Source organism: Aquarana catesbeiana, linkage group LG07 (genome assembly GCF_042186555.1).
Source record: "Aquarana catesbeiana isolate 2022-GZ linkage group LG07, ASM4218655v1, whole genome shotgun sequence".
Lineage (NCBI taxonomy): Eukaryota > Metazoa > Chordata > Amphibia > Anura > Ranidae > Aquarana > Aquarana catesbeiana.
Genome location: NC_133330.1, coordinates 210,780,875 through 210,808,125, shown reverse-complemented (window position 1 = coordinate 210,808,125; position 27,251 = coordinate 210,780,875). Strand labels below are relative to the sequence as shown.

Here is a 27,251-nt window from a genome sequence, read left to right as displayed (position 1 = left end):
AAGCTAAACAGCTGGAAATGCTTAGAGTAAAACTCTTCACATATCTTGATAGAAGGGATAAGGATAAATATAGATTCTTTGCACATAGATTTTATGAACATGGGAACAAATGTGGTAAACTATTAGCCAGACAATTAAAAAAAACAACAAGAAATTTCCCACGTTCATAATATACGAATAGGTAATAAACAGATAATAGACACAAAATCCATTGCTATGGAATTTGAGCAGTTCTACAAGGGCCTATATAATATCCAACCAAATTCATCAGGATTAGAAGAAGGGATTCAAGTGGAGGAAATTAGAAATTATAATAAAGAATCTGCATTATCACCCCTCACTTTGGAAGTGGTGGACAGGTTAGAGGAGCAGATTATGGTAGAGGAAATAAAAAATGCAATAAAAAAATTTAAATTTACCAATGGGGAAGAGTCCAGGGCCAGATGGTCTAACAAATGCATATTATAAAAAATGTATTAATATCTTGACTATACCAATTTGCAATTATTTTAACCAACTTACAGCTACCAACCCGTTACCCCCCAGAAGCTTTGCTGGCTTTTGTGACAGTAATACCAAAACCTGGGAAAGACCCACAATACTGCGCAAACTATAGACCTATCTCCTTTTTGAATTCAGATACCAAATTACTAGCAAAAATTCTAGCAACTAGATTACAGGATAAAGTAATACATTTGGTACACTCTGATCAAACGGGTTTTATGATGGGACGAGAAACTAAGGATTACACCATCCGGGCCCTTCATATTCTCCATTGGATACAGAATGGACCTAATAAAACACCAAGGGTAGTGCTATCAATGGATGCCGAAAAGGCTTTTAATAGAATGAACTGGATATTTATGATGGAAGTACTAAGAGGAATAGGGCTGGGGGAACGGATGATGGGGTGGGTATCAGCACTATATGCTGGACCAAGAGCAAGGGTAAAAGTTAATGGGACCCTGTCAGGAGGTCTGGATATACAAAATGGTACAAGGCAAGGGTGTCCACTGTCCCCAATATTATTTGCCCTCGTGTTAGAACCTTTCCTATGCAAAATAAGGGAAAATAAAGGAATAAGGGGAGTAGAAATAGGACCTAGAGAGTACAAAGTATCAGCTTATGCTGATGACTTGTTATTTTTCCTTTCAAAACCCCAAGAATCCATTAAAGAAGTGATGCAGGAGGTGACAAAATATGGGAAATTATCAAACTTTAAAATAAATTTGGAGAAATCGGTATTACTACCCTGTCATATGCCATCACCATTAACTACATCTCTGCAAAACAAATACCCATTTATCTGGAACAGGAAATCTTTGTTTTATTTGGGAGTAAATATATCTGGGATGTAAAACTACTATATGAACAAAATTATAGTCCCCTACTTGCCAAAATAATAGAGGATTTGCATAGCTGGAAAGGATATATGTTAACAATGTTTGGGAGGATCAACACCCTTAAAATGAACATAATACCTAAATTATTATATATACTGTACACAGTACCCATACCACTCCCCCAAGTATTTTTTAAAAAGGTACGTAAAGAATTCCTATCCTTCATATGGAAGAATGGAAAAGCTAGAATAGCATATAACATCTTATGCAGAAGGAAAGAGGAGGGAGGAGTAGGGTTGCCAGACATTGCAATGTATTACATAGCAATGACTCTGGTACGTATACTAAACTGGTGTCATGACTCTGAAAACAAAGCATGGGTGTCGACTGAAAAAAACATGGCAGAAAGGGATTTAGCGGGGGCACCATGGATACCAGCCAAGGACAGGGGACTATCTAAATGGACATCTCCATTAACTCAAAACACACTGGCAGTATGGGATAGAATAAATAAAACGGGTAAATATGCTCCTAAAATATCTCCTTTAGCCCCATTGGGGGGTTATCCATGGTTCCCCCCTGGAGAAGAAAAGGGAGCGCTAGGTCCATGGGAATCAGGAGGGAACACAATGTGTTTAAGATATGCCCCCCTAGGCACTCTTATGTCCCAAGTAGAACTGATATCATTACAAGGAGACATGAAGATGGCAAGATGGAGATATAACCAAATGCAAAACTTTAAAAAAAAAAAAAGAACACCAAATAAGGCCCCAAAATACGTTAACCACATTTAAGAAGATGTGTATGAAGATATCAGAACCCAATCATTTATTGTCACAGATGTATAAACTAATGCTTAGCGAACAAGAAACCACAACACCATATTTTATTAAAGAATGGGAAAATGAACTAAACTGTACATTTACCCCATCACAAAGAAAAAAAATTAATAGAAGTAAAACACTCATCATCTGTAAGCTCATCTATTCAGAAAATGTCATACAAATTTTTGACTAGATGGTACAGAACCCTGGTGCGATTAGCACAGATATATCCAAATGCAGATAATCGTTGCTGGAGGGGGATGTAAAGATAGGGGTACATATCTTCATATTTGGTGGACATGTCCTAAGATCAAGGTATTTTGGGAAGAAATAGCCCCATGGATCAAAAGAATGTCAAATAAATGTATAGAATTAACACCAATACATTTCCTGTTCCATGGGACTATTGGATCCACAAGATCTTATAAAAATAATCTCACACCACATTTACTAAACGCAGCAAAGAGGTTAATACCCAGGTACTGGAAACAGGCTACATGCCCCACATTAGGAGAATGGAAAAGGGAGGTGGAGGAGATGATGGAAACAGAAAGGTGAGTTTATAAGACCAGAAACAAACAGGACAGATTTGAAAAAACATGGGCAAAGTGGGAAAACTGATAAGGTGTTAGATTAAATTAATTAGAAGCCATTGCCGGAAGTCAAGACAAACTCTAAAGGGGAATTTGATAGTGGGGAAAAAAAAGTAGGGAATGATCCACAACAATTATATCTTTTTTTTTTTTTTCTTCTGTATTTGTTGCTTGCTGATAAGACTATTAAATTAAATTTGTGATTATGGGGTTCGTACCCCACTCCTGGTATGGTCTTTATTGTTAAAAGCTATCGAAGATTACTTAGTGAACAACAAACCAACAGACATAAATCCACTGACTTTATGGGAAGCTCTCAAGCCGTCTATTAGAGGAGTCTGTATCAGCCAAGCCTCTTACCACCGTAAAACTAAACAAAATATTCAAAATAAACTAGAGGATACCTTCTATAAAGCCTCTGAAATTTTTCAAAAATCACCTTCTAATTCCACCAAACTTATCTATGATAAAGCTAAATTGGAATTGGACCTTTTCCTAACAGACTTGGCTGTACAGACTCTTCGTAGAACAAAACATACATTATATATGAAAGCAAACAAACCAACTACATTTTTAGCATTAGCTCTTCGGAGAGCTAACCACAATCCTAAACCGATTCGTTTACAAATAACCAAAAACACATATTCTAGTAATCCACTGAAAATACTGAATCAATTCAGCAGGAAACTCAAAGACTTATATCAAAACACACACACATTAGACCCAAACAGTCTAGACACTCTACTTTCCTCAATTCACTTACCCTCTCTTTAGAATATACAAGATACCTTAGATGAACAAATTAAATCCTTGAAACTTCATAAATGTCCAGACCCCGACGGATTTTCAGCCTCCTTTTATAAACATTTTCTACACTACTTTCCCCAATTATGACAAACGCATTTAATTCACTCTTAGAAGGACAATCATTTTGCGCAGAATCTTTACTGGCTTCAATTTCGATGATACCTAAACCTCAAACGGACGACACTGCATGGTCTAACTATAGGCCCATCTCTATACTTAATATGGATATTAAAATTTTAGCCAAAATCTTATCAAATAGACTTAACCCAATTATAGGTACACTGATCCATAAAGACCAAACTGGTTTTATTCCCAATAGACAAACAAGTGATAACACTCGTCGTGCTACTCTACTAACCCATATAGTAAGAACTCGCAAAATCCCTGCCTGCTTCCTCTCAATTGACATACAAAAAGCTTTTGATACATTGTCTTGGTCCTACCTACACGCCATTCTTCATAGATGGGGTTTTGGTGATAGATTTCTGAAATGGATTTCCTCTCTTTATCACAATCCAAAAACCTATGTATACTACTCAGGTTACCGCTCTGATCCTTTCAAGATTGAAAGAGGAACCAGGCAGGGATGTCCTTTATCCCCTCTCCTATTCTCATTAGCTATTGAACCTCTAGGACAACTCATTAGATCAAATATAAATATAAAAGGGATTGAACTAGGAGGTCATCAACACAAGATTTGTATGTTTGCCGATGATGTATTGGTATTTCTAACCTCACCCCTAATATCAGCTCCAAACCTCATCGACATACTTACTAAATTTGGCGACTTATCTGGACTCAAAATTAACAAACGCAAATCAAAAGCCCTAAATATCTCATTATCATCAGAAATGCAAAAACAATTACAAGATTCCCTCCCATTTGTATGGTCGACAACACATGTATCATACCTGGGAATCTCTCTTACTGCAAATCCAGCCGACTTATAAACTGCAATCTACCCACCTATGCTATCACAGCTAACAACCTTAATGAAAAAATGGTCTTCCTTACTGTTAGCTTGGATGGGTAGAATAACAGTGGTTAAAATGTCAATATTACCTAAAATTCTATATCTGTTCCGAGTACTCCCTATAAATGTTCCTACTCATTTTTCCCATATATTACAACGCAGATCAGCCCAATTTATTTGGCATAAGCTTAAACCACGTTTACCACAATCTACACTATTCATGCCACGAATCCGTGGAGGCCTGGGCATACTTAATTTTTCAAAATACTACCATGCTTCACAATTAGTCCAACTAACAAAATACCATTCCACAAAAGAAACACCCCTTTGGGTAGCAATAGAATCAGTGGACTATGATCCACTTTCCACATCAAATCTGTTATGGCTGTCAACCTCTCAACGTCATTCAATATCAAATCCGATCACTAAGCATAGCCTCTCAATATGGGATAGACTCAAATCTAGGTTTGGTCTCCAATCTCCACTCAATCCTCTCCTTCTTACACAATCCCTCCTTTTATCCAGCTTGGACTTTACCTTCCTCCTTTTCGGCCTGGAAAACTGCGGGTCTAACACAGACACATCAATTCTATGACTCCGATAAAATCATAACATTTCCAACGCTCAGTAAATCCCACAACATATCTTCTAATGAAACATTTAGATATTTACAAATCAAAAACTTTTTGTCCCAAAATGCCCCCACCAACTTGACAACACTGGACTATACTACCTTTGAACGCGCTTGTATAGCTGATCCACACAGAAGAGGACTGATTTCAGATCTATATACCCAATTGCTTAGACATACATCCTCCACTCCTCCATCTTACACTTCCAAATGGGAGACTGATTTAAATCTTACCCCAGATGCATTAGATTGGGTACAAATCTGGAAAGATACTAAATCCGCTACACCTAACATTATAGCTCTTGAAACAAACTATAAAGTTCTCACTAGGTGGTACCTAGTACCTGCACGAGTATCTAAATTCCTTCCCCAATATCCCCCTCAATGTTTTCGTGGTTGTAGTGACCCAGGTACTCATCTACGCATTTGGTGGACTTGCCCCATAGCGCAGGCCTTTTGGTCAAAAATATTTTACTTTCTCTCTACAATGTTTGGCACTACTATACAACTAGATCCTTCCGTAGCTCTCCTAAACAATAAACCACGAAACATCACACAACTTCAATTTAAACTTTTATTAAATGTCACAACTGCTGCAAAACAGACAATAGCAAAAGCTTGGAAGTCAGACAAACTTTGTGAAGTTACAGTGAAACAACGTATAACACAAGCTATGATACACGCAAAAATGGAAGCAATTATACTCGATCAACTTGATAAATTTAATACACTCTGGCTTCCATGGATAACCCATTTCCTACCATCAAATTTAGACTACTCCCTACTTTTACCCTAGCTGTTTCACCATTTTATGGTCAAAATTGTATATGACTATGCTTGTATTGAGATAACCTACCCCCTTTTGAAGATCCCACACCCTCCCAACCTCCTTTCAGTTCCCACCCCATTTCCCCACATAAGTTACTTTACTTTCACTATAAACGACAGTGGGAATATCTTATTTTACTCTCATACCGAATTACACCTTGATAGTAGGATATTAATCGGTTTTTAAACAACTTTTCCTGATCTGCAATAGGGGTGTTCTGTTAGGTACCCGGTCATCTGGGATTTACCGAACACATAGCCGGACCTTGGCCCTGGATGTCTGGATACCTTTTTAGGACATCCTAATGATAACTGATTAATTAATAAATATTTTGACCTCTACCCTTTACTCCCTAATATATGATACATTATCTATATCTCCCTTATACAATTATAGAAATATTCATCATAAGAATCATATCCTATATTTATATTGATTGTTAAAATTCCCACATTCCTTTTATATTGTATCTACGCTACTGCAATATTATATTATCTGCTTTTTTTTTTTTTTTTTTATTACTTCGAGAAGTTATTCCTGAAAACTTATTTGTTATTTTTATACAATGTTAAAAATTGTATGATCAATATGTAATGATTTATTCTCAATAAACTATTTAAAAGAGATAAATTTGTGATTGTGTGGCGTATGCTGATTGTAAGGGATGGCTCCCTCTGAGGCATTTGCTTACCTCTTCCACTCTCCCCCTTCTCCCCCTTCCCTCACCCCTCCCTTTTTTAGTTTTTTTTTTTCTCACGTAATAAGTTAATAATATACACAAAGCACAAGCACGTGAAAATGTTTGAATTATTATAATATATTCATAAATGAGGGGAGGGTTTATCCCCCTCCCCTTTAATTTTTTTTTCTCTCACATTTAATAGGTAATAACAGAGGTAGAGCACAAGCACTTGATATTTTTGAATTATTATATAATCAACTAATAAATAGGGTAAGTTTCCCCTCAACCCCCCTCCCCCCTTTTTTTTTTTACTCTCCTTTTCACGTAATAAGTTAATAACATACACAAAGCACAAGCACTTGAAAACTTTTGAATTATTTTATAATGCATTCATAAATGAGGGGAGGGTTTACCCCCCCCCCCTTTTTCACACATAATAGGTCAATAATATATCCAGAGCACTAATATTTGAATAATTTAAATACGTTTTATAACACTTTCATAAAATTGGAGTTGTTGTTTTACTTTCTTTCACGTGTAATAAGTTAATGACACATATAGAGCACAGCACTTGAAAGAAGGTCTTTTCTCCTTCTTTCAATTTTTTTTTTTTTTTTTTTTTACCCTCTCCTTTAACACGTATTAAGTCAACAATGTATACAGAGTACAATATTGGATCTTAAATTATTTTTATAGCACTCCTATAAAACAGGGGGGGGGTTTCCTCTTTTCTTCTCTTTTTTTAGGGTATGGGGGAGGGGGTGTAGAGGGAGCCATCCCTGTTGTTGGCGTGTATATATAAACCAGGATATTGAATATTGTCCTCTGTCTTGGGGAGATGAGCCATGTACATGTTTATTGTAATAAGAGAAAAATGTTTAATAAAGAATGAATTATAAAAAAAAAACACTGGGTGAAGTGCACTTCTTTTGCACAATGTGAAGTGTAAGAAGAGGATTCTTGAATTATCACGCCATTTCTTCTTGGTGTTTGGTGAACATTTTTATTTCTGCTCTGGACTATACTTCCTTTTGCTTTGGTCTTTTTTTTAATACACATGGACATTTGCTTGGTTATATATGTATATGAGTATATTTATGAATTATCACAGGAATAATAATTATCTGGTACACTTATTATTTTTTATTTAATTGTAGATATTGTGTTTGGATTAGTTGGGTAGCTCTGCACTATATGTGTGTTTGGTTTATACATACAAACAAAATAGCTGTTTAAAAAATACAGAAATATTAATTAAGCGCCCTTCTGCTTCATGTGCCATAAAACCTGTAAAAATTGAACTGAACCAAGAAATAATGACGAGACTTATTTGGTTTATTTCAGTATGTCTGCATCTGCATCATGTATTGCCATTCTTGCTAATCTGCATCTGCTGCTGTTGCTGAATTGCTTCCTGCTCTTCATTTTTCACTACAGAAATACAGTAATCACTGGTACCAATTTAGGCATTTACTACTCCCTACCAATCAGATTCCTAAAAAGACCTTTGCCATTCCAGAGTGTATGACTGAATCTGAAAGTGTACGCTTACAGTGTCCTTGAGTTTACTTTGAGTTGCCAGAGATGTGACTTTTAGTTCAGCCCTCTATAAAACCTAGTAACTTGAGAACCCACCCACCATTAAAAAAGGGTATCCATTGTCAGGTGACCATCACTTTTCTATTTGGAGTTTTTACCATAGCAGTAAAGGCTCCTCCTGCTATAATCTGTTTACTAGGGTGCCTTTCTCCCATGGTATCATTTCTGCATTGTGTGCCTCCTAGGTGTTAATTCCCATTGTTAATTGAGCCATCTATTGTACTTTGTGTATTCAGGGCTGTAGACTGGTGCTGAATGGTCTGGGTGGGCACTGAGAAACCTAGGCTTGTCTAGGTGACAAGTTGTTTAATTAGCTTAATCTTTATGTTCCTCAGCTATGTTAATTATATTCTAGTTTACATTTTGTATTGTTAGGGTAATGTATTCAGGCTCTATCTGATCTTGTGTGCTATATATTCTGTGTGAATTTTCAATAAAGTGTGTTCCAGTTTTCACCTAAGCTAGTGTCGTCTAGATTTTGGATGCTCAGCAACAATACCTGGTTCCTGGGTCCAGACTGGAGCAAGCTGTATACTGACGGAAGCACCCAAGCTGAGTGCTGGACGGTTCCGTCACATGGTCTTCCCAGAAAATCTATAGAATAAATAGAGAGGGGTTTTGCTTTTGATGATAGTGATTCTATTTATGAGGTGATGACATAGATCAGAAACAGCAGATAAACTCTTATTACATTTCATTTTATTCCAGCAATGCCACACTGAAATAGGGGACTCTGCAATTGCACCATGCTTCCCAGTTGTCCAGTGCTACAGAAAACAGTAAACCCTCATTAGGGAAAAAAGTGAGAAGAGAGAGGAAAGAACAGAAATGTAGGGCGCACCGACCTAGTGCATTGCTGATAAAAAAGTTTTTATTAAAAAATATAAAAGCAATGGTATTACTCACAAACGAGCATAAGTAAAGGCCTTTCTTAGCAGTCAAACTTCATCCCTTGGCAACTGTAGACAAGGCGGTATCAGACAGTACCCCAGACAGCTAAACGGCTAATGCGTTTCAGGGGCGTACCCCTTTCTTCAGAGCCTAGGCGGTCTATGGCTCTTCTCTCCTGTGTGTCCCAATATATGTATCCATATGTCCACGCCCCCGGTGACCACTACCCAATTAAGCCACGCCCATCTAACTGAGCTGGCCCCACCCAGAGGGACAAAACTCTTCGCATACGCAAACCCCCACTGCTGATGACCTATTTAAAAGATGGCTAGCAGGCAAATGGATAGGTTATACAAATATTAGACCACATTATGCATGGCAAAAAGTATTGGTAGCTGGGTGCACACTGCACTCACAGCAAACTCACTCCACCATCTATAGTGACAGATCTTAAGCGTGTCAGAAATCAGACCTACCCTCTTTCAACATGGCTCTATATATAGGGGATTTCAGGCGAACAATACCATCTGTTTCTTAGGGTCCCACTACCGTTCCTGCGCGCGCATCCAAACAAGGAGTGCGGCCCGGAAGTGCGGGTGTGTTTGCGTTCCACCTTGTAGTGATCGGGTATATTAGTGGGTATGATAATTAATATTTAGGTGGTATTATAATGATGATGTAAGTACTCTTCCGCAGCAACCCAATTCTTCCAGAGAGATGCACTTTATTGACTTCCAACACAGAACAAAGTCCAAAGTCCACAGATGACAAAGAAATCCGACAGAGGAAATATAATTCAGAGACCCATATTATTCAGTCTTCCCATATAATTCAGTCTTCCCAGCCATACACAGACAAGCCTCCCTCATACACAGACAAGCCTCACTTACACTATAGACTGAATGCCGTGTTATATTCACCAGGCATTGAATGGCTGAGCAATTTGATTGGCCGTTTCAATTTAGGACTTTGATTAGCTTTAGTCTTTCAAACAGACAACAACCCCCAGCCGTGAACAGCCGTGAACCACCCCAATTTGCACTCCCGCATATCAACATCAACAAGTCCCCTTTAGATATGTGTAATTATATTAACAGATACCACCTGAACACCCTTTTGAGCCCTTGGAATACCTACATTCCTGCATATCAACAAGCCCCCCTGATAAATTAGCCCCACAGGAGGGAGCCTCCGCTAGGCCAACCCAAAACACTCCTTGATCCCATTGTTACCCCCTCAAGTCTAATTACCATCCATAAATATTTCTTCTATGGTCCTTTAAACAATGTACCCTTTGAAATGTTCAATTAGGTTAACAGCCCATACCTCACACCCCTAGGTAGACTTGCATGAGACTAACACATCAAAGGGTTTTCAGCTGTCCCCTTGCTATGTTAAAATTCAGTTGGACAATGCAACTGAATTTCTGGTCAGCATGGCACTCCAATACAATATTATACATAAATTGGACCAACATATTACAACATATACCCCCACTTGGATCGGTTCGAATCAGAATCGATTCACAACCAAACTGCTCAGACATCCCTGGCTCTTAAGATTGAAGCCATCTCTATGCTTTCCTTCTTCCTCTGGATTGTTCTTAGTTGTCTTCTACCACAACAATATAAACCAAACAAAAAACATATTAATATAAATTGAATAAACACAAAAATTATGGACAGAGTTCTCAATAGCGGGTGAGTAAAAGTGTTATTGGGTATGCTCCACCAAGGCTCCTGAAATTCTTTAGCAATTTTATTAGAACTAATGAGGTTTTCCTTTACCAGTTCTTGTAATTCTATAATTTTCCTACTATCCCTCTTAAATAATGTATCCAATTCAACTGTAAGTGGTGGTATTTTCTTAAATAAAGGAGAAATCATAGAGTCCCAATTGCCAAGATCAGTTTGCTCAATGTCCATAGATACTTGATTCATCTGGATATTGGCTTGAATGTCTTCCTCTCCAATTGATAGCAGTCCATCGGTGAGATTCACACACCATCCTGTGATAGGGGTCCGGCACTGAACTTGTTTCTGCCAAGTGAATGAGGGAACCCCCAATGCACAGACCCTTGGGCCTTCTCCATGAATTATTCTCTTCCAGGCTGGTTCAAATTTCTGCAATCGAACCAGGCAGTTTCCAGAGTGTGCAGCAGCACAGCCCTCTATGTGCTCCAATCGCTCAAAAGAACAGGAACAAAGCCAAGTCTGGGCATGCCTGGTACAGCAGTTGGGGTCCATGGTTTTCCACACTTGGTTGTCCTTGACGACGAGTTTGCTTTCTGGTAGCAGTTGTTTCAGTTATTAGTGCCATTTCTCACCTCCACCTCACCAAGAACGATCATCTTGTATACGGGTAAGGGTATTGTTGACCATGTAGGGATGTCGACAGTCAGAGGTATTTCCTGCTTTCCGATGCGATCTCTATTACAAAGAGTATCCAGGCTCCTTACATTAGCAAGGGCAAAGTTCCTACAAGTAACACCACTGTCTTTGATAAGATTGAATAATAAAGTTGTGTTCATTATCCTTGGCCATTCTCCTTGTTTGATTTCTTGAAGCCCTAGGCTCAGGTGTTCACTCAGCAAGTTTCCTATAATACCACAGACTATAGACTTGGATACATTATTGGTTTGAAGGGTTTTATTCAGTGCACTCACCGATATTTGAATGTTCTGCAAATCTGCAGCAATGGTGTGAATGTTCTGAATATCTATTTTCATTTCAGCTAGAGTGTTTAAATCCACTCTTCCCCCTTTAAGCAGTATCTGCTGTAATCCACCCACAAAATTCTGTTCGCTTATATTTAAACTCTCTATGTCAACCCTATTCCAAATCGAACTACCCAAACTGAGGCCTGATATGATATCAGTACCCAGATCCCTCTTTGAAACTTTCTTAAAATTAAGCCCTTGTGTAGCATCCCAAAATAAGTTTACATGTGTTTGAAAAAACGTTTTAAACCATAATCCCATTGATTTTGGGCAACTCTCTGGAATGTTAAATGATGTAAAATTCAACAATAATGGTAATGATAAATATGAAACATCGCTATATACTAAATTTTGAGTCCGTTCAAGGAAAAGTCCATGTTCTGGCCACTGTAAAATTGTAGGACAGTCTCTAGAATTTGTGACCATTATATGTAAGATTTTTGTATAGACACCATCCTCCACGTCATGAGGACTACAGGATATAATACCCTCCTTAAATACTGTAAAATTCCTTTCTAAAGTCATTTGCATTTGTGGTCCATTCTTTGTCTCCACTAATATTATATCTGTACTCCTGTGACGATCGCTTCCTTCTGGGTAAGTCCAAACAGCAGATTCCACAAAGTAATCAGATTTTGGCATCATGATCTCACATCTAATGACTATCCACCCCCCGACTATGCCCTTTACAGTATCCCCATGTATCTGGATGCCTTCTGATTCCCGTAAAACAGTAAGTTCTGTAGTATGATCCACTACACTTCTTTTACTTCGATCAGATTTCTCAACTTTAACTTGACACGTTTCCACTCTGATGTTTGTGATGCAAAGTAGTAGAGTGACTGACGCTGTTATCAACACACATGCTAATAGAGAAGGCTTGTATTTGTCCAGGGGGGATGTCTTCATGTTGATGTAGTCCTCTGGTATTCGCATTACTCCTGGGACCTGAAAGACAATCTCAGGAAGAGAGTTAGACAATGCTTTCATCCATCAAATCCATTTTTCCTTTAAATGCTTTGATCTGACATGCATGACTCCATCTTGACCTATCCTCTCCCAAGTCTAATAAGTAAACAGAGGGTCCAATTTTGTCTATGATTGCATAAGGGCCCTTCCACTTTGCCCTAGGAAATGGGTGAAACCCAGAAAAATCCTGTAACATTACTCTAGCCCCAATTTGGTATTCGCTGGTATCACCCATCGCATTAAACCACTGTTGTGAGCTTTTATGGGTACATTCATCAGTGGCACACACAGCCTTATGTACTGTAATCACATGATCCTTTAAGGTCTCTACCCATGATTCAGATAATGACACAGTTTCTAATGCGGCTGGGACCGGATTTATCAGATGTTCCCACGTTCTCATTGTTCTGCCGAGCAGAGCTTCATAAGGGGCAAAGCCTATGGACCTGCAAACTCTGGAACGAATAGTTGCCCGAACAAAGGGTAATTTTTCATCCCAATCGGTACCTTGCTCATTGACAACCTTTCTAAGAGCATTTTTAATTGTCCTGTTCATTCGCTCAACCTGTCCCGCAGACTCAGGGTGATAGAAGATGTGAAATTTTTGGATGACCCCAAGGAGCTTGCATGTCTCTTGTATCACATTACCTACAAATCCTGGCCCATTGTCACTGTCTAAAACTTTTGGTATCCCCCACCGACTAAATATTTCTTTGACCAAGATCCTTACAGTAATAGTGGCAGTACAATTTTTGGTAGCGAAAGCTTCAACCCAGTGACTGAAGGAATCCACCACAACCAGTAAATATTTTTTCTTGTGTGCAGTGTTAGGCAATTCACCTGTGTAATCAATTTGTATTCGCTCCCATGGTCCCATGGGAGCTTGTCTCATCAGTGCCCCTCTCCTCTTCCTATTTGCGGGATCATGCCTGGCACACATCAAACATGATAAGATATGGTCCTGCATGTGTTGTTTATTTTGAGGCCACCATGCTACATGATCTAATCTCTCTAAAGCTAAAGGAAGTTTGGGGTGTCCACCAACAGGGGATCCATGAATCCATGTAAGAATGTCTTTCCTCACACCTTTTGGAGCAACCCATAAAGATAAATTGTTTTTGTAAGTTATTAGTAGGCCATCCTTCACCTGCATCTCTTGACCCTGTCCTACACATTTCTTTTAGTTGAGCTAATTCCTCATCCTGATCTTGTATTTTACCCAACTCACATGTCCTTTCTTCAATTCCTTTTGCTTGAGCACGTGTAAGGGCAGACACTGGAAATGACAAAGTATGCTCTATATGAGGCCATTCGGGGGATGTTACTGCAGCCTCCTTTGCTAATCTATCTACAGTATTGTTCCAGTAGTGCTCGGTTGTTTGTTTTCTGTGGGCCTGTACCTTTCGGATATTAATTTTTGAAAAGAATTGCGTTTCCTCCTCTATCATTTTCCATAGGGATGCATATCTTATCTCACTGCCATCTGTCCCTTTAAGGCCCATCACATTCCACCATGAAAGATAGACAACTGCACCCTTGCATACCTGGTCTGAGTCAGAAGCAATGTTAACAATTCCATCATCATCTCTTAACTCAATGAGAACTTGCAGAAGTGCTGCTATCTCCACATACTGTGCAGAACGAGCTCTACACGAATATGAAAATTGTCTCTGTACCTCGCCATCTTTTACACAAACACCAGCAAACCCTGAGATTCTACTTTCATCTTTATAATAAGAGGAACCATCAATGTACCAACATTCACTTTCAAGGTCAAAAGGTTTGGATACGGCAGTAAAAACTCTGTGCTGCAAACTCTTTCCTTGCACTTGACATTCGTGAGCTTCACCTTCAATCATCAATCCACCAATCAGGACACTAGGTTCTTTTAACATCAAACCCTCAATATTCTCTGACAATAAAGCTGTAGTCCACCTCGCCAGCCTTTTACAATTCACATCTGCTTCTTTCCATTTTCCATTTGCTAACATGACTATAGGAGTGTGATGACTAGCAATGATGACTCTTTGTGTACCTGTCAAGTACCTGAATTTGTTGATTGCCCAATAACAACACAGCACCATACGAGTACACAAAGGATACTTCTGTTCTACAGTTGATAGTAAACGTGAAGCATAGGCTACAGGTCTTTGTTTTCCAAAATAGTCTTGGGTGAGTGCAACAGACAAAGTACTAAGGCCTACATGTGGATAGAGTCTGTATTCTTTGTTGGGGTCTGGTGATGCTAATGAAGGGGCATTGCCTAAAGTTTCCTTTAATGCTTCAATAGCTTGTGTGTGCTCTGATTTCCATTTCCATTCATCTTGCTTCAGCAGATCATACAAACACTCTGTTAATGATGCATAATGAGGCACAAACTCCCTGCAGAAACCTGTCATGCCTAAGAATTGTCTCAGACTTTTTTCATCAGTGGGCAAGGGTAGCTTACCTATCAGCTCGACCCTTTGTTCATTGATACTTCGCCCTGACTGTGCTACAGTAACACCCAAAAATTGGACTTCTTGCTTTCCCAATTGTATTTTCTTTGGATTAACTTTCAGACCTGCTTCTCTCAAAAGCAATAACATTTCACTCACATCGTTCACATGCTCCTCCATAGAGGCTGACCCAATCAAAATGTCATCAACATATGAAATTACTCTTTCAGGTTTTGAAAATTTATCAATCACTTCTTTCATATGTGAGTGAAATATTGCTGCACTGTCTTTGTAGCCTTGCGGAAGAACTGTCCAATAATATTGAAGGCCCGCCCAGCTGAAGGCTGTTTTGTATTGACATGTTGGGTCAAGGGGTAAATTCCAATAACTGTTACTGATATCAATGACCGTAAACCATTTCATTTCTGGCGTCAACTTGGCAATCATTTCAGGGTAAGCTGCTACTACAGGTGCCATACTTTTAGCATATTTGTTTAAGGCACGGTAATCTATCGTAAACCTGAATGACCCATCAGGTTTGATGACTGGCCAGGCTGGCGAATTGCATATTGATGCACCCCTTTTTAATGTACCTTGCGCCTCCAATTGTTTTATAGCTTCTGTTATAGGTTTAATGGCCTCTTTTGGAACTGGGTATTGCTTGAGAGGTGCCGGATCAAATCCTTCCAATAAAATCATAGTATTCATCCTACCACAATCTTGTTTATGTTTAGCCATTATGTCTTCAAATTCACCCATTAGACTATCCCAACAGGGGTCCCAATCTCCATGTAACACACCGATGGGCTTTACTGCTGCTGTTACCAATTCCATGGGAGGATGCCACACATGACCCAATCCGTCATTTTCAGGCATCATCCACAACTTCATGTTTGCAAGATCAACTACCAGACCCTGCTGTACACAGACATCAGCACCAATTATGTCCTGATTTTGACAAACAACATCACACTTCCACTTCTCTCCCCCTATTTGCATCTCAACACCACGCACAAAAGGAGCTTCAATGGAATGTCCAGTGACACCTGTTATTTTAATTTTCTCATTTCCAGGGACAACTGATTTACTAAAACTAATAGCTGCCCCACTATCTAACAGCGCATTTACACGAGTTCCCCCTAATGTTACATCAACAGTGGGCCACCCCCAGGAGTCTAATGTTAAATCAGTTAACAATCGGCAGGAAGGGGCGTGGGGGGCTCGGAACCCCTAACAATGACTGGTAGAGGGAGACACAGCACTTTCCTTTTCTACTGTTGCTACTTTGACCCCTCCTGCTTTTATTTTTTTCATTTCTTCCTGTATCTTATATAGCTCCTCTTGCAAACGATCTCTCTCACTTCTTATTTCACTAAACGGCACCCAAGGCTGTTTACTAGGCTTTCCTCTGGATTCTGGCCTCCTATAACTACCTGAAGTGTTATAAGATCTTCCTCTCCAGGGTCCTGAATCATCTCTATTTTGCTGACCCTCGACTCTAAAAATTCTAGCTGCATCAACCGCAAGACTGTCCTCTCTGCACTTTCTCCTCCACACATTATCCGCTCTTAACAAAATATCACTATAATCGCTAGGATCAGGTGTAACAGATAAAATGCCTTCCCTGACATCACCATCCAATGCTTCTAATAACATTGCCCTATGAACCAAACCACCACGCTCAAAACCGGGATTCCCAGTCATCACATATCCCATCACAATGCAAATTCTATCTGCAAGTTCATATGGGCATTCATCCTTCATTTGCCTAATTTTTACTGACAAGCACACATTTGTCGTCACACCATACAATGCTTTCAATAGTTCCTTTAAAACATCCTTAGTTTTATGACGCTGGCCACAATTTTGCAAAATCCGTGCCCACAATCCGTTACCTACACTTTTCTGCAAAATTCTAGTTAGGTCCTCCACATTCAAGTTGTATGTGTCTCTGACTCTCTGCAAATCACAGAACCATTTCATGAACCTGTTTACATCATAGCGGGGTACCTGACCTATCTCCCTTATAATAGCTTCCATCTCCTGTGGCTTTAGTTGTTTTGTAATCAATTTAATTTCACTTGAATCGTCAGTGTTCAATACAGTTGTTGTAGTGGTAGGAGCTGCTGGTATGCATGGGGCTGCATGTAACTCATCCCAGGGATATATTGGCTTATAATCTTTGGCATCAGGCTTTATTTTAGAGGTATCATTTTGATGCGTGTAACTTGATTTTTCTGCCAATTTATCAAAAGCAATGTTAGCAGCATGTTTACACTCCTCCAACTGTTTCTCAACAATTTGTATTTTTACTGACAATTCCTCATTTACCCGACTTAAATCATCACATAATTTTGCCTTTTCAATCAATGCCTCCCCAGTAGTGATAGCGTGCAAGCTGAGATCTGATATCCTCTCATTCAACCCTTTCTCCATTTCCTCATATCTCTGAGTCTGTTCTAGAATTTTCTGCTTTTTTTCCTTAATCTCCTCTATTAATTCTGTACAACAAGACAGTAGTCCCTGCATAATGATACCCTTACGTTTCTTTTCTTTAGTTTTCTTATCAAAGACATTATCGGATAAAAAGCATTTCATTAAATCCCATGAATGTCTATATTCTTGGGGAATCTCATAAGGCCCCCCATGACTTTTTATATAATTTAGCAGCCATATATTCACATCCTCTCCCTTAGTGCTATTGTCACCGCCAGACACAGCCAAAGCCATTGTGAAGAATATAATGACAAAAAAAACTATTTAAAAAAATAATGAACAAGGCACACTTACCAATTGTTAGGTTTCCTAGAACTTCCTTCCTGGGTCCTCACGGTCTTCTGTCACCTCACAGGATTGTTGTCACCACCGACTTCTGCTACTAAGTCCGACATATTACAACACACCTGACACTTCCGGCCACCTGAGAGCGACACTTACGCCCTTCGTCTCCTTCAATTCACCCCAGGATGCGCACGCGTACCTAAACTACAATAGTAAAAACACCACTCCCTCTAGTGGCCCAAATGGGGAATAATGAGAAATCCTCATTAGGGTCCACCATGGTAGGCATACCAAACCCCACAAAAAGAATTTTGCTTTCACGTAAAATAGGATTTTTTAACATGGAGAGGGGGAGCGTTTTAAATCAAAAGGACATATAAACAAGTACATGTACCATCATCCCAAATATCTTGTACAAAGCAAGAGGCATGAGGTAGAGAGAGGTCGCAGGTAGCTGCCACTGTCGACCAGTATCTCAATACCGCATGCACTAAAGGCAATAACCCCTAAAGAGGGGGGGGGGAAAAACGGGGGGACTATTCCGGTACCAGGTATAATCAAAATTAATGGTAAAAGGTAATAGTGACAAAAACAATAATAAAATATAAAAATTCCACTTTAATAGAAAACATGATTAAAAGATTGTAACAATAACACATATAGTTGCAATTAAAAACGGGAGCAATGCATACAACCAATTAAATTACAACTTGTAGTGAGGTAGACACAAATAGAGCTTGGATTCTCGACCGGTTTCGCGGTTTCACCGCTTCCTCAGGAGAGCAATATCTGTGGTGCAACATACAGTAATTGTAGTAAATTCAATCATACAAAGATTGTACAAAAACAAAGGAAAGCAGCAAAGACATTAAATAATACATTATATAATATACAATATAGATAGAAAAAGGATGGGCTCACCCGTTCTATGGTTGTCTGTGGGTACGCATGGCCCCAAGTAATTCCCCCCGCGGCGAACACAGGGGATGACTAAACAGACCCTGGATTAATAAATTGTATAATGAGGTAGAGTAAATGAATGAGGAATCAATCGGGGGAAGGAGTAGGGTGGGGGGGTGCCAGTGATGTGTTTTTAAAATTCAAACAGTGTGCTAGTGAGGGGAAAACCACGGGGGGTGTGTGTGAATAAAGGAAAGTGGGGGGGGAGGGGAGGAGGGAGGAGGGGGAAAAAAGGGGGGAAAAAAGGGGGGGGGAAGGAGGGGGAAGGGGGGAAAAGGGGGGAAAAAGGGGAGGGGAAGGGGGAGGGGGGAGAGGGGGGGGGGAAGGGGAGGGGGGAAAAAAAAAAAAAAAAAGGGGGGGGGGAGGATGGAAAAAAGGGGGGGGGGAAGGGGGGGGGGAAGGGAAGGGGAGGGAGAGGGGAGGGGGAGGGGGGGAGGGGAAAAAGGGGGGGGGAAGGAGGAGGGAAAAGGGGGGGGAGGGGGGGGAAGGGGGGGGGAAAGGGGGGGGGAAGGGAAGGGGGGGAAAAAAGAGGGTATTTTACCTGTAAAATCCTTTTCTTGGAGTACATCACGGGACACAGAGCCACAGTATTTACTGATGGGTTATATAGGCACCACTAGGTGATGGACACTGGCACATCCTAGACAGGAAGTTTAGCCCCCTATATAACCCCTCCCCTTACTGGGAGTACCTCAGTTTTGTAGCAAAGCAATATATGTGTATTAGAAGAGGGGAGGGACCTCTGTGTCCCATGATGTACTCCAAGAAAAGGATTTTACAGGTAAGCTGTTATAAAAATCCTATTTTCTTTTTCGTACATCACGGGACACAGAGCCACAGTATTTACTGATGGGATGTCCCAGAGCAATGCTATCTGAGGGGAGGGAGACACAACAAAAGTAGGGTGCAATCAGACCTGAGGACCTTGTACTGCTGCCTGCAGCACACTGCACCCAAAGGCGATATCCTCATGTCTTCTCACATCCACCTGATAGAATCTGGTGAATGTATGGACTGAAGACCAAGTTGCAGCCTTGCATATTTGAGCCATGGAGGCCTGGTGATGCACTGCCCACGAGGCACTAACAGCCCTGGTGGAGTGTGCTTTGATTTGAAAAGGTAGAACTTTCCTCTTCAAACCATAAGCTTGAACAATTACCCATCAAATCCACTTAGCAATGGTAGATTTTGACGCTGCCTGTCCTTTTTTAGGACCTTCAGGCAACACAAACAAAACATTCGTTCTGCGAATCTGAGCAGTCGCTTCCAAATAGGTTTTGACTGCTCTCACTACATCCAGAGAATGTAGTGACTTTTCCTCCGTAGAACAGGGATCTGGAAAAAATGAGGGCAGAACAATATCCTGGTTTAGATGAAAACCTGAAACCACCTTCGGAAGAAAGCTAGGATGGGGACGCAGTACTACTCTATCCTTTGAATAATTAAATATGGCTCTTTACAAGAAAGAGACGTCAATTCTGAGATTCTGCACGAATCTCTAGAATGTTGATGGGTAAGGTCCTCTCTGTTTCAGACCATTTCCCTTGGACAGTCGTCTCTTCCAGAACTGCTCCCCAACCCGAAAGGCTGGCATCTGTTGTTACCACCTTCCAGGTAACTGGTAAAAAGGATTTCCCTTTCCGCAGATTCTTGGGTACCAACCACCAACTGAGGCTCTGACAAACCATTGGTGACAAGCGCATTGGAAAATCTAGCGCCTGGACTTTCTTCTTCCAGGCAGATAGGATACTGTTTTGCAGCAGTCTTTAATGAAACTGAGCATAAGGAACCGCTTTGAACGAAGCCACCATCTTTCCCAACAACTTCATACAAAGGCGAATAGAAGGACCCTTCTCTGCCCTGACTACCTGAACCAGCTGCTCCTTTATGGCACTGATTTTTGCCTGGGTTAAAAACACCCTCTTTTGGGTTCTATCTATGACCAGACCCAAGTACTCTAGTCTTTTTACTGGTTTTAAAGAAGACTTCTGTAAGTTGAGAAACAAACAAGATATTTGGGGGGCACACCCTAAAAGATGCATTAAAGCTGGTGCAGCCATAATCATGGGGTACTTTGTCACAGTAAGTGGGCTTAGCACCATATAGCAATATGGTGTGACCAAATCCCCATATTTTTTGCTAATATTTTTTAGATTGTCTAGGTGTTTTAAACTAGCCCTCTGGAGGTAAATGTCTTTTTTGCATGTGTGCGCTGTAAGTGGGCTTAGCACCATATAGCAATATGGTGTGACCAAATCCCCATATTTTTTGCTAATATTTTTTAGATTGTCTAGGTGTTTTAAACTAGCCCTCTGGAGGTGAATGTCTTTTTTGCATGTGTGCGCTGTAATATTTTGCTCTTCTCTAAGTTGAGGACGCAACCTAGGTATTCCAGGTAGTTGACTGTAGTGACCAAACTTTGGTCTAAGCAGGCTACCGACCGGTCTATTAAGAGCAGGTCGTCTAGGTACGCTATAACCGTTATACCTTGGGCCCTTAATCTGGCCAGAGGAGGAGCCAGGACCTTTGTGAACACCCAGGGAGCAGTAGCTAGACCGAAAGTCAGAGCTACAAACTGAAAATGACGTTTTTCCACTTCAAAACGCAGATATTTCTGATGAGCAGGGAAAATAGGTACATACAAGTACGCATCCTTGATATCTATTGATGCCAGAAGTTCTCCTCCTTGTAGGATGGAGACTACTGATCGGATTGATTCCATGCGAAAAGATCGAATCTTTAGGACCGGTTTAGATCTTTGAGATCTAGGATGGGTCTGACATCTCCATTTGGTTTTGGCACTGTAAAAAGGTTTGAATAAAACCCCAATCCCTGCTTTTGCATGGAAACCACCATGATTACTTTTTGCTACAAAAGTCGCTCCAACGCTTGAAAGAGAGACTTCATTTTCTCTGGGTCTCTGGGAACATTTGACCTGAGGAAACGAGGAGACGGGAATTCTCAGAACTCTAGTTTGTAGCCTAGAGTTATTATGGAGTCCACCCATCTGTCCTGAAAATCCTCCTGACAGACCCTTGGGAACTGTAGCAGTCTTCCCCCCACTCGAACGTGCGGGGGCTCCCCTTCATAAAGAGGCTGTAGCATTCTGTCTTGTAGATTTCCTCCCCCAGGACTTCTTTTGTCCCTGGGGTTAACTGAGTTTTTCCTCTTGAACCTGACATTGGAGGCCATCGTGACTGCCTGGAGGCTGATGCCCCTGGCACTGGAGAAAGAGCCTGTTTAAATGAGGGAGGTTTACTCCTTTTCTTAACTGGCAAAAGGGTACTTTTTCCACTTGAGATTTTTTGGATATAATTGTCCAAATCCTCCCCAAACAGCCTTGCACCACGGAAGGGAAACCCAGCCAGGAGCTTTTTTCATGGCCTTTTTCAACCATAAGGTTCTACGAATATGCACCAACCCAAGCGTAAGGCGAGAGGTCTGAAGGATAGAATCCCTGATTGCGTCAACTGCAAAACACAAAGCCGCCAGCAGGTTGGCTAACTCCCGGGCCTGCTGTTCAGGGAAAACCTTGAGCACCTGCTTCAAGTCGTCTCTCAAGGATTGACATACCCCAATTGCCGCTACTGCAGGTTGAGCTACTGAACCTGCCAAGGAAAAAATGTTTTTTAACAGGAATTCCAATTTTTTATCGGTTGGATCCCTAAGCATTTGAGCATTGTCAACAGGACAAGTCAGACTTTTATTCACAGAGGATATAGCGGTGTCAATTGCCGGTATACCCCACATTTTTGTGAATTTTTCCTCCATAGGATAAAGTGTTGAAAACTTTTTCGGAGGGAAAAAATGTTTATCTGGGTGATAATATAATAAGCTTTTCGAGCAAGAAATGAACAGGAAAGGCATGCACAGTTTGAGGAGGCTTCAGTGAACCCAAACAAGACGTGGGTTTTTCAACCGACTCAGTTAAGGGTAACTTAAATGTGGAGCGGACCATTCCAGCAAGAGATTGCACCAGCAATTTCTCATCCTGTGAAGCTGAAGAGGGTCGTTCCCCACTTGATTCCTCAGTAGAGGAGTCCTCAGTCTCATCCCGGTCCTCTGAGGGGGATTCGTCTCCCCTTTCCCAGAGTTCCTCTGTTTGAGGGTCCTGGGTGGTAGACGGAGACCTAATGCGTTTTCTTCCACTTTGTGAAGATGCGATTAAGGCCATTAATCTTTCCTCTAATCCACTTATGGTTAAGGAAAAAACCTCCTGAGTAATATATACAAGGGCTGAAATGCCAGAAGCATTTGCAGCCCCTGACCCCGATGGCTCACTCTGACCAGCCTCCTTAGGTCCTTCAGGGGAAGATGGTGCTGCAGAGGGGGGTCCTCAGAGCCTGAGGGATATCCCTTTGAGCCCCTATTCCTCAAGGTATTTGTATCTCCCTTTCTGCCAATAGTGTCAAGCACAAAATGCAGAGGTACTACCAGAAATGCACCCACTGCTGAGCAATATAGTTCAGCAACTGCTGCTGCTATCAAAGCTCAGTCTGATGTTAAGTAAATGTTACCTGGGAATGCCTGTGTCACCCACACTCACATGCCCCTGTCTGCTCTGTGTCCCTCCTTGAGCTATGTGCACCTGCAAAAGAGTGCACTTTATAGCTTTGTATAGCCTGCGTTGTGGGCGTTAAACCATGCCGACGTCGCGCTAAAGCTCCACCCCCCCGCCCACCCCTTCCGCCCCGTCTTTTTAAAAAAAGACCGCTTTTTCCCGTGTGAGCCGAGGGCTCCGATCCTGATCGGATCACACATGGAGCGAAGGCTGGGACGGAGGAGAGAGGAGGGCCAGTGGATGGAGGACTGCCGTAATGGCGGCGGTGGGAGGCGGTGTGCATACTGCCGACTGCCCTATGTCTTCTAGCCTAAAGGAAGCTGTGGGGGGACATTTCTAAAAGAAACCCCCCCTTCCCTCATCCTACCTGGAGCATAGTTGCCAACATTGCAAAAAAAATATGTGGGACACTTTTTTGGCTGTAGGCAGAGCCGTACAATAATTAGGGGGAGGGGCATTCGTTTGTAGGCGTGGCTTAGCAATAAAAATACAAGTGCGGCGCGCAAAGCGTGCCACATCGATAAATAGGCGTGGTTTATGTGACACAGTGGGCGTGGCTTAAATGGGCGTGGCTCAATAGGGTGTGGTTAGAGTCTGAGATGAATGAGGGATGGAGAGGGAAAGGTTGAGAGGGAAAGAGGGAAAGGTTGAGAGGGAAAGAGGGAAAGGGAAAGGGGGAGAGGGAAAGGACGGGACAGCAGCCCCAGATAGTACACAATAGAAATATGTGTATTCTAGAAAGTTTAACAATCAGCAGATAAAGATACTCCAAACACCTGGTGTTAACACTTCAATCATCCCGGCACCATGATTGTTATGGTGTCAGGATGATTGAAGCGCATTATTTCTATTATTACATTGTAATATAAAATTAAATCATTCAACTCACCATAATGCCGAATCAGTGGGATCCCTGAGTGTGTCACCTGCCACGTCGCCTGCCACCAGCAGAGTCTGTCCTTGCATCAGGTGCCCCTAGTAGAGTCCGTCCTTGCATCAGGTGTCCCCAGCAGAGTCTGTCCTCATATCAGGTGCCCCCGGCAGAGTCCCTCCTTGCATCAGGTGCCCCCAGCAGAGTCAGTAGAGACCCCCTCAGTGCAGATCCCCCTCCATCAGTGAAAACCCCCCTCCGTGTAGACCCCCTCCATCAGTGCAGACCCCCCTCCATCAGTGCAGACCCCCTCAGTGCAGACCCCCCTCCATCAGTGCAGATCCCCTCATTGCAGACCCCCCCAATTAGTGCAGACCCCCCTCATTGCAGACCCCCCCAATTAGTGCAGACCCCCCTCTATTAGTGCAGACCCCCCTCAGTGCAGCCCCCTCAGTGCAGCCCCCCCTCAGTGCAGCCCTCCCACCTCTATAAGTGCAAACCCCCCTCAGTTTGGACCCCCCTCAGTGCAGACCCTCCCCTCTCATAACGCCCCCCACCACACGTCCAGGAGCGGCCGGTGTTCTGCCGAGAAAGTTCCCCTCGGCAAGTAAGGACCCTCCTGTACTGCGCAGGCGCAGCGCTTGCGCAGTACGAGCCGGCGGAAATAGCCGAGCTGGGGAACTTTTTGGCAAGACACAGGCGCCGTGTGTTCAGTGGAGAGGGGAGGGGCCGATCCGTGCAGCTAAAGAAGCTGATTCATTGGCTGCACGGATCGAGCCCCCTTCCTCTCTCCACTGAACACTAGGGGGAAGATCGAGCGGCAGCGCCGGCGGCCATGTTGCTGGAGCCAGCTGCTCCAAAAATAAAAAAAAACAACATTCCCGATTTTCCTGATGGAAATCCCGATTCGGGACAGCCTCCAATCGGGACGATGGTCCCAAAATCGGGATTGTCCCGGGAAAAACGGGACTGTTGGCAACTATGCTGGAGCATGGGCTCGGAGGAGCATGTAGCTTGTGACACAGAGACTGACAAGCATGGAAAGGTACGTGCTCTTGACAGCCCCTGGTGGCAACTTTAGGCATAGCATACATTCACATAAAGGAAAAAACCCACAAGAATTAGAAAAATTCCTTAGGAATATCCCTTACCTTATCCGGCTGCAGGGTCCTGTGGGAACAGACCCAATCTTCACCTCTCACGGTGGGCTCCATTTAGAAAAACCTTCAGGGACTGGGGCCCCCTTTTTTATCGGGGGATCCGCATCTCTGGGCCTGTAAAACACCCCACCGGGAATATGGCTGAAAAAAACAAATACTGGATCCTGTGGACCATGCTCTCTAAAAAGAGAAGCGTTACAGGTAAAACCTCATTTCTTCGGACATGAGGCCCCTGTACCATTCAATTCAGCCTAAAAAGACACTTTGAATGGATACGGTTGCATGGCTTGCCCCAGTAAGGATTCCAGTGGAGCTCAGCACAGCACATCTTTACTCGTGACCAACACCTAAGACACTGGTGAAAAAACTGAGGGACTCCCGGTAAGGGGAGGGGTTATATAGGGGGCTAAACTTCCTGTCTAGGGTGTGCCAGTGTCCATCACCTAGTGGTGCCTATATAACCCATCAGTAAATACTATGGCTCTTTGTCCTGTGATGTACGAAAAAGAAAATATAGACTAATACGAAGCATGCTCAGTTCTTTTAGGTGGCTCTTTTTAGGTGCTAAAAATTGAATCATAGCTAGTTAAACAGAAAAATTCCAGCAAGGCACTAATGATCTATAAGTACTTCAATATTCTCTTTGTGTTGCATAGGAAAATCAATAAAAAATAAATGTTTAAGATTGTTCTAGGAACATATCCAACTTGAATCCTGGATTGCGTTGAACGTGGAAAACTGCTTCTTGGCAATTTCCCACTGAGCTTCTGTGGATAAGCTTGAACCTGGTCCTAGAAATGTATTTCACTGTTTTGTGTTATAGGCAATGACCTTACATGACCACTTTAAACATAGCAGACATGAAAATCCATTTTCCATACACTTGATTCCCACAATTTCTTTAAAATGAGGGGAAAGTCTGACAGTGAGATAAAACATTGATGAGGATAGAGCATTTCAGATGACTGCTGCAAAGATGGTAATTATTATTACAATAAAGTCAGTGAACAGCTAAGACTCTTCAAGAAACAACCTAAGATGTAACATTAAATGCAGACAAATTAAGCAAGTTTCTCAAAGGGCTTTTGATCAGTGCAGTAATAAGAAACATTACATTTCTGTGATATTCCTTCAGACATGTAGTACCCTTTGTAAATATCATACCAAAGATACATTTCCAACTCTAGACAACTTAAAGCAACTCATATATGAAACATATGGGGGTTGCCATTGCTGACCACTCCTTTGAGAATCTTGGTTCTTTGTCTGTCATTCGGTTGCTTTAGTTTTATGTTTTCTAATTCTCTAAAGCTGGCCATAGATTACTAGTTTTTTTTGATTAGTCAGTGGGCTGATCAAAAAAAAAAAATGTATTTCTCCATTCACATGAGTGAGGTGAATAGAGGAGTCCTCCAGGCTGGGACATTGTATTCTGACAACGGGACTCCTCTGCTGCCAAAATACACTGATCAGTGGCCGACTGATCAAGAAGAGCCTTCCAACATTCCTGTTCAACAAAAGTCGGTCTATGATTGGCTTCTGTTGAACAGGGATGGCCATACATGGATAAACATTTGGATCACCTGCTGAACCAGCAGATTTCAATCGGTCTAATCTAGT

General features: G+C 41.6%; 1 protein-coding gene across 1 annotated transcript; it reads right to left on the bottom strand.

The window, feature by feature from the left end:
• Positions 1-16,528: 16,528 nt before the first annotated feature.
• On the bottom strand, positions 16,529-18,028 carry LOC141102948 (uncharacterized). The gene has a single exon (XM_073592008.1). It carries the CDS (start codon positions 18,026-18,028, stop codon positions 16,529-16,531), a length of 1,500 nt encoding a protein of 499 aa, XP_073448109.1.
• Between the last annotated feature and the right edge of the window lie 9,223 nt (positions 18,029-27,251).

What these genes read in the sequence shown, in the direction of transcription:
- LOC141102948 (XM_073592008.1), bottom strand. Translation starts at nt 18,028, where the DNA reads ATGGCTTTGGCTGTGTCTGGCGGTGACAATAGCACTAAGGGAGAGGAT.